The 8073-nt window shown below is 55.7% G+C and overlaps 4 protein-coding genes across 4 annotated transcripts; 2 read left to right on the plus strand and 2 right to left on the minus strand.

Annotated features, from left to right (window-relative positions):
* Positions 1-578: 578 nt before the first annotated feature.
* On the plus strand, positions 579-5487 carry IUM83_01765 (Gamma-butyrobetaine dioxygenase; the record flags this gene model as incomplete). Its single annotated transcript, XM_067925642.1, has 10 exons — positions 579-681; positions 760-851; positions 920-1109; positions 1189-1504; positions 1580-1625; positions 1700-2340; positions 2594-3563; positions 5156-5178; positions 5259-5316; positions 5383-5487. 10 exons carry the CDS (start codon positions 579-581, stop codon positions 5485-5487), a joined length of 2544 nt encoding a protein of 847 aa, XP_067800639.1.
* Positions 5488-5948: 461 nt separating this feature from the next.
* Positions 5949-6763, minus strand: IUM83_01766 (translation elongation factor IF5A; the record flags this gene model as incomplete). The annotated part of the gene is made up of 3 exons (XM_067925643.1): positions 5949-6465; positions 6646-6661; positions 6733-6763. The coding sequence occupies 3 exons, from the start codon at positions 6761-6763 to the stop codon at positions 5949-5951; spliced, it is 564 nt and encodes a 187-aa protein (XP_067800640.1).
* A 410-nt stretch (positions 6764-7173) lies between these two features.
* IUM83_01767 (actin depolymerizing factor) lies at positions 7174-7690 on the plus strand (the record flags this gene model as incomplete). Its single annotated transcript, XM_067925644.1, has 2 exons — positions 7174-7559; positions 7678-7690. 2 exons carry the CDS (start codon positions 7174-7176, stop codon positions 7688-7690), a joined length of 399 nt encoding a protein of 132 aa, XP_067800812.1.
* A 119-nt stretch (positions 7691-7809) lies between these two features.
* IUM83_01768 (Zinc finger, RING/FYVE/PHD-type) lies at positions 7810-8073 on the minus strand (the record flags this gene model as incomplete). Its single annotated transcript, XM_067925645.1, has 1 exon — positions 7810-8073. One exon carries the CDS (start codon positions 8071-8073, stop codon positions 7810-7812), a length of 264 nt encoding a protein of 87 aa, XP_067800636.1.

Below are 8073 nucleotides of genomic sequence, written 5' to 3' on the forward strand. Positions count from 1 at the left end.
GTACGCTGCCAGTAACGACTTTGTCCACTATGCACCGGATGTAAATTAGTCGTTGTCAGCTCCTCTGACATGTACCAGTCGCCTTTTAGGGAATATTAGGTTTACGTCGGAGAAATGTCGGAGATGTTGTGAGACAAAGTACGCAAAAACATTGCAATAACCTCGTACTTAGAAGAATCAATACAAATCACTAGTATATACTTGACGGAGCCTCCGACATGATTGCAGCTTTATCCTTTTCTCACATGTGCCCGGTGAATGATGGGTTAATGTTTTGTCCCGGCGATCTGTGCCCAATCATCTTCTTTACGTTGATGCGATGTCCGGCGTCGTAGTGTGATGAACGTCTAGCGTAGCATATCTTCAACATCACTTTTACCATTGCGTTTCAACACACTTGACGAGCAGTGCGGGAAGACCAGCATTTGTGTGTTTCGTATAGACACGATATCACTACACCCGAACCACGCCTGGCTGGACTTTGAACTTCGGCCGTTTCGTCGGCATTTCCCTCGCACTTCAGTTTCTGCGGTGGAGCGAGCAAGTGTCGACTCTCCTGCAGCTCAATAAGGCTCACCATGCGCCGGTTCTCCCGTGTCCTTCCTCGCGCCGTCTCGGCGTCTATTGCCTCGCAGCCTCGCGCTGTGGCGCCAATCCTGCAGCGTCGCTGGGTGCAGCAAGGTGCGCTTTCAACTCGGCTGCGATCCTGAGCTCCGACGGTTGTTGACGCATAGTGTGATGGTAATCTCTACGTTGCAGCAACGCGCAATGCCAAGCCCATGCAGTGGCGCCAATTCTCGAGCGTGACGGACTCCCACGACCACGACGAGCATGCGTCCATTGCGCAGGAGGTCGGTTGAAGAGTGTGTATCAACGATTTGAAGACTGGGGGCCTGACGTTGGTGTTGACCGTGTGCAGCTTCTCGGTGTCGACGTGCAGCACCGCGAGTTCATCACGCTGCGTTGGCAGGACGGCAAACGCAGCAAGTTCCACCTGCTTCATCTGCGCACGTGGTGTCCGTGTCCGGAATGTGGCCACCCGACGGGGCAGCGCGTTGTGAACTGTGCTGAGATTGACCAAGATGAACTGGACATTGAGAAAGTGTTTGGTACGTGGATTCCAGTGTCGAGCGATTGACGGGTTTGCGGCATTGCGATGCTGATTGATATTTGTGTGCTGATGTGTAGTGAAGGGCGATACGCTGAATATCGTGTGGAACGACCGTCACGAGTCGAGCTTCTCGTGCAAGTGGCTGCTTGAAAACAGCTACTCGGACTGGGCGCTGGACCAGCATGCTCACGAAATGGTCCCAACCCCTATAGCGCTGGATGCTCCGGTCCCTTCGACCGAATATGCTCGTATGATGGACACCAGCAACGACGAGGGTCTATACGAGGCGCTTCGCCAGGTTATTGATAATGGGTTCACCGTTATCCGCAACACACCTTCGGTGCCTGGTGCAGTGAAGACGCTAGCGGAACGTATCGCTCCCATTTCGCACTCGTATGTTGGCTGTCGATCTTTCGGCTCGCGAAGTTCCAAGCTAACTTATATTGGCTGTGCTGTTTGCTTCTGCAGGTTCCAGTACGGTGATGTCTTCGACGTTGTTGCGGAGCCCAAGCCCGTACGTATTGCTCGACACATAAATTATCGAGTTCATGCGTAATAACTGAGATTGTAATTGTCATGTAAAACTAGGTGAATATCGCGTATACCACGGTTTACTTGAAAAGCCACGTGGACCTGGCGTACTACGAGTCTCCTCCAGGATTCCAGTTCTTGCACGCACTCCGCTTCGACGAGTCTGTGAAAGGCGGTGAGTCGACGTTCGTGGACGTCTTCGCCGTTGCAGAGGAGTTCCGTCGTCTCCACCCGGAACACTTTGCTACGTTCTGCCGCGTTCCCGCTACGTTCAAGAAGCACCATCTGACCCGCGAGAAGGCAACGATCATGGAGTACCAGCGCCCGCACATCCAGCTCAACCACCGCGACGAGGTGGTCGCAGTGCACTGGAGTCCTCCGTTCGAGGGTCCGTTGCGAGTTCCGTTCGACGACGTCATGTCGTATTACAACTCCTACCGTGTCTTCCACGAGCTCGTCGAAGGCGGCAAGCACCGCTACGAGTTCAGGCTGAAGCAGGGCGACACCGTGATCTTCAACCAGCGTCGCGTCCTGCACGGCAGGAAACAGTTTACGCCGTGCTCGGACGGCGTGCGCCACCTCCAGGGCACCTACATCAACATCGATGACGCGCTCTGCCGCTACAACGTGCTGCGCACGCGCTTCGGCGCCGACGACCCCACCGCCAAGAACCAGCGCGTCGCCAACGGCAACTTCTCGTAAGCGTCAGTTATTGTGTAAATCCCCGGCGTAGCAGCTTTGGTATCGGCGATCGATAGTCTAGTCTACAATGCGAATCGAATTGAGCATTGGCACAAGCACGTGAAGTGGTCCAAATTGAAGCAGTCTATGCAAAACCCCATACAAAAAGTATCCTCCAATAATTGTGTAAAAGTTGTGTATCCAGAAGTCCACCTTTGCATCGCAACATGACGCCGACGCTGGTGCTGCGGCTGCTGTGCTTGTGCGCAGGCCTGGGGCGTATCTGTGCTCGAGCGGCTTGCTTCGCCTCAACGAGGTCTTCTTCCAACCGTCAGCGCCCTCAGCCTCGGACTGGAATGGCCAGTACCCGCAGCGCGACAGCCTGCAGGAGTCCGACGCCGCCTACGACCGCCTCGTCGTCGTGCTGATCGACGCGCTGCGAGCCGACATGGTGCTGGGCAGCGCCGCAATGCACGGCAGTGCAGAGAACGACAGGCAGCAGACGAAGGGGGAGCTGAACGCCTTCATGCCGTTCACCAGCGGCCTGGTGGCGTCCGGCCGGGCACTCGGATACGTCGCACACGCCAGCGTCCCGACCGTCACCATGCCTCGCCTCAAGGCGCTCGTGACCGGCAAGGCGCCGGCGTTTATTGACATTTTGAAGAACTTTAACTCGGCAGCTTTAGATGAGGATGCCAACCTTGTGTCGTTATTGGCGGCCAGTGGGAAGCGCATTGTGTTTTACGGCGACGACACGTGGCTCAAGCTGTTCCCGGAGACGTTCAAGCGCTCGGACGGCACGTCCGGATTCTTTACGAGAGACACCGTGGAGGTGGATAACAACGTGACCAGGCACTTGAAGGAGGAGCTGGACCCGACCATGCAGAACGAGAAGAGTGGGGATTGGGACGCCTTGGTGCTACATTATCTGGGGTTGGACCATGTTGGCCACCTGCGTGGACCGCGGTCGCCCCTAATGCGGGGCAAATTGCAGGAGATGGATGGCGTAGTGCAGTTGGTGGTGGATTCAGTGGGTGAACAAGACGCACGAAGAATGGAGAAAGACACATCGGCGCGGCCGTCACTGATCTTGCTGTGCAGTGACCATGGAATGTCGGAAGTGGGCAACCACGGCGGTGCGACGTTGGAGGAGTCTTCCGCGCTGCTGATGTTTATGCGTGGTGATGGCAAGCCCATGCGTTCTACTGAGGACATTTCTTACAAACAGAAACGCAGCCAGGTGGATTTGGTGCCGACGATTTCTTCACTTTTCGGGTTACCCATTCCGTTGTATAGCAGTGGTTTGCTTCTCGATGATGTTGTCCGTGCTTCGTCTGGCTTCGCTCTTCACTCACAATCATATTACCTGCGTGCATTGTATCGAAACTTCCAACAGTTATATGCGTTGGCTAAGATCAAATTCCATGCCTCGACGCTAAAAAGCTTCGACAAGCATTATGAAAAGCCGCTGCGCAAGGTATCCAAAATTCTGCAAGGAGGTGAAGATACAATCTCAGTGGACAAGCAGACTGCTGCTGCGGTACTTCAAGCCTGCGAGACGCTGCAAGCACAAGTCGCACAGAGCGATGGATCCGAGTATAATTCGACTGCGATCTTTTCAGGCCTCGTATTTCTCTTCCTCGGGGGCGTTATCACGCTGGCGATGCTTATTACTGTAGTCAAAGCGGAGACGAAAGCTGGGGGCGTCCGGAGGAGAAGCCACCTCGTTACTGTACTGGGTGTGGGCAGTGTTCTGCAGATTGCCAGCTTATCTTCAAGTTCGTCAATCGAAAATGAGCACGCAACTGCCTTCTTTATGGCGACTTCTTTGCTTGTTGCAGTCGGAATCGTCTTGCTGCGGAGGCGAAAGTCGTCGAAGAGAGTGTCCTGCTCAAATGATGGGCTCGTGTGGGTACCAATTTTACTGGTGATCACACGAATGCTGCGCGCACGCAACCAGGTTATCAATTTCTGGCGGCTAAATGGACTTCACGTCGACACTAGCTTGCCTGGAAACGAATTCGCTACAGACGACTCGGTGTCAATTTTATCGACTGCCGCCGTGCTTCCTACAAATGTTCTACCATTGAGTACGTGTGTAGTCATAATTTGTGCGGTTGTGTTACGGAAAGCTATACAGCAAGCCGTAAGAGCTCGGCGGGAGGGCGAGCTAGTGACAACTTTATTGGCGTTTGCAGCGGATTCCTATTTGTTGTGGGTATGATGGCAAGCCTCCGAGTCAAGGAGCTTTCAGACCAGACCACTGTTGAAGGAGACGAGTCGCACGCTTTGGCAGGGTGGATAACGCTAGATGGTGATGCTAGTGCGCGTGTGGTGTATGCGAGTGTTGTTCTCCTCACGCTGTTAACAGCATTGGCTGGGCGAACTCTTCGCTTATCACTGGTGGAAATGGTCATTTGGCTGCTGGTTGGATTGCTTCAGCGCGCGACCAATTTTCCCACGCTCAGCCTTCTCTGTCTACAAATGGAATCAGTCACGAAGCTACTAGGATGCGAGCAGGCTGCAGAACTACGACAAAGCGGGGTCGTTGTGTCAGGGATAGCACTTTGGCTATCGCAAGCAGCGTTTTTCGCGCTGGGCAACTCGCACTTGGTGACCACGATCGACATCAGCCAATCCTACCATGGTTTGTCGGCGTATTCGCAAGGTCTCGTCGGCGCATTGACGTTTGTCAGTGTTTTTGCCGGCCCACTCGTGTGTTTTGTGAATCTTTTCCAGTGGTTAGAGCCCACAACACCCGTCAAAAAATCGACACGAGGCAGAACAACAAATACGGCGGAGATTGCATGCCTAACGATCTTCACGTATCAGACTATTCGCTTCGCCGTCTACACGTGAGTATTTTGCTGGGGGGTTATTTACGTGAGAGACTCACCTCGACTTTTGTTTGCTGTTTATATTGCTGCCTGCGCAGCGTTGTGGTGTACTTAATGCGCTTTCACTTGTTCATCTGGAGTGTTTTCGCCCCCAAGGTACAGTGGTGCAGCTATGTGGCTACATTTCGCGAATGGCCTCTGACTTGTCCGTGTTGCTTACAGATGCTGTACGAGGTGGCGCATCTTGCTGTCTCGCTCGTCCTCGTTGCACTGTTAGCCTCATCTGTCTCAAAAGCGCAACAAGAACAAGCAAGTTGCGCACTATAGAGCTATAGACTTCATAGAATCCGTGTGACCTGTACTCGATCGTCGTCTGCATTGACGTCACATGGCTACTTTCGGCGGGTGCTTGGAGTCCTTACGATTAACGCGCATCCCGCGGTCCGTTCTCAAGTCCCTCCCCGACCAACGAAACCTCGTCACTTGGCTTCAAACGCTCCTAAACATTGACGCAAAACTAACGCCAGGAGAACCAAGAAAAAAAGAGAGATATTCAACTACTTTAGCACCTCGCCTGCATCCAGCAGCTTCTTCCCAAACGGGACGCCAGTGCAAGACGCAGTAGCATCTCTAGTGGCGTCCTCTTTCCTCAAAAATATAGAAAATAGGCACACGCGACTCGATGCTGAAGACTGCGAGGCTCCAAGGCGTCTTCCCCCGCCCGGCTGCACCGCCTTAACTCAAGGCTGGAGCCATAGAAACGGGGCGAACCTGAGGTTTTGCTACACTTAGGCGCCCAGGTCCTCCTTCTTGGCGATGATCTGCTCAGTGCCGCAGGCCTTGAGCACGGTCAGCACCAGCTGCTTGCCGTCGTCGAATTCGGCGCGGATCTCGTCGGCGAACGTCTCCGGGAAGGTGGGCAGCTTGATGTCCTCGCGGGTCTCGCCGGCGTCGTCCATGAGCGAGCAGAAGTCGTCGTCCGTGATGTCGAGCAGCGTGTACTCGGCGCGCGACACGAAGGGCACCGACGTGGTGTGCGTGGAGGGCACAATGTCCTCGTACTTCTTGTTGGTGAAGATGTCCAGGGCCGTGAAGTTGCACTTGGCGTGGCCGTGCTTGCCGGTCTTGGAGGTCGACACGCTCACCACCTTGCACGGGTGGCCCTTGATCATGATGAAGCCGCCCTTGCGGATCTGGCCAGCCTCAGACGGGTAGGTCTCCGAGGCACCGGCGTCAGTCGAGTGGAACTCGAAGTCGTGCTCCTCGTCAGCCATTGTAGACAAGTGAAGTGGTGGGGAAAGAAACCTGCAACGTTCACATGACATTAGCTGACCTGATTCACCCAAGGGCAGAGAGAGAGAGAGAGAGAGAGAGAGAGGTGGTGGGGACAGAGCAGGCGCTGTCGTTGCCGGTGCCGTTGCAGTGCTGTGCGCTGTGCTGCGCCCGCACCACCAGGATCTATCTGTAGCTGGAGAGCACTCGTACCTTGGGAAGGGGAAAACTTAACTGGGGATCCAAAACGGAGTGCGACGCTGGCCAATTATCCGCGGCCACCGGTTAGAGCAGCCACACATATACGATTTAAGCGCGCTTGGAGGTCCAAGCGCGCTTAAATTTTGAGTCGCGAGGACTTTATTGGCTCAAAATGAAGCCATCTCTGGATGCGCAGCCCTCGGCGTCGGATGCCCAGATGGCGGCTCTAATACGCCCATGAGCAGCAGGAGGCGAGCAGAGCGAGCTGCATGCAGCAGCTGGAGAGAGTTCTGCTGGTACATGTATTTATTAGGCCGATGACAACTCAAAAGCGCGAGATAGGCAAGCGAACCCAACTGCAAGGTACCGGTTGAAGAACCGGTGCAAGATCGAAGATGGAGGCGCTAGCCTGTCGGTGGCGCGACGTGGCGGTTGGTGACGCGAAGCGTATCTGCGTCAGCGGATCAGATATCGCTTCCTCCCCTTCAAGCGACAAGAGAATCGTGACCGGCGTCATCATCTCCTAGCAGCAGCGCAAGGATGGCGGAGCCCCACATGAAGACGGCGGGCGTGGCCCAGTACATCCGCCACCAGGACGACGTGCCGGCCAACGCCATCGCGCCCACGGACGCCGTGGTGGCCGAGTTCAAGCAGCTCAAGATGCGGCGCAAGTACCGCTACGTTCTGTTCCGCATCGAGGCCGACAAGGTGGTGGTGGACGCCACGGCGCCGCCCTCGGCCTCGTTCGCGGACTTCAGCGCCGCGCTGCCCGACTCGGACTGCCGCTACGCCGTGTACGACCACGAGTTCCTGACTCCCGACGGCCGCAAGTCCAGCAAGCTCTTCTTCGTCACGTGGATCCCGCAGAACTCGCACCCGGGCTTCAAGATGGCCTACACGCACGCCAAGAGCGCCGTCCAGGGCGTGTGCGAGGGCTGCTTCGAGGTCAGCGCCGTCATCAAGAAGGAGGTCGCGCAGGGCATGGACATCACGGACGGAGACGCCTCCGACTCGGACAGCGAGTTCGAGGACGACTGAAGCGAGCGTAGATGGCTAGATGGCTACAGCACAGCGCAGGTCTGGTTGCACTCCTACAAGTCTATTCGGCGTACTTGGCCTCTCTCCTCTCTCTATCAATCAGAGCTGTTCCAGAGTGTGTTGCTTTCATTGACCGGGTTATTTGGACGACGTGGCCTTGAGGTGCTGCCGCTGCTTGTTGCGCATCGCCAGCATTTGCTTCTTGAGCGCCCGCTCCGCCTCGAGGTTCATGCGCTTGCGCTCCTTCTCGCGGTGCTCCTGCGCCTCGTGCTCGGCGCGCTTGCGCTTCTCGTTGCGTGCCTTCTCCACGGCGCGGGTGTGCTTGATATACACGAAGCGCGTGTACTCGTGCGTCAGCATGCGCAGTACAGCCACGCCCGGGCCGCTTCGATGCACGAGCAT

The sequence above is a fragment of the Phytophthora cinnamomi genome (genome assembly GCF_018691715.1).
Source record: "Phytophthora cinnamomi strain GKB4 chromosome Unknown Contig0, whole genome shotgun sequence".
NCBI lineage: Eukaryota > Oomycota > Peronosporomycetes > Peronosporales > Peronosporaceae > Phytophthora > Phytophthora cinnamomi.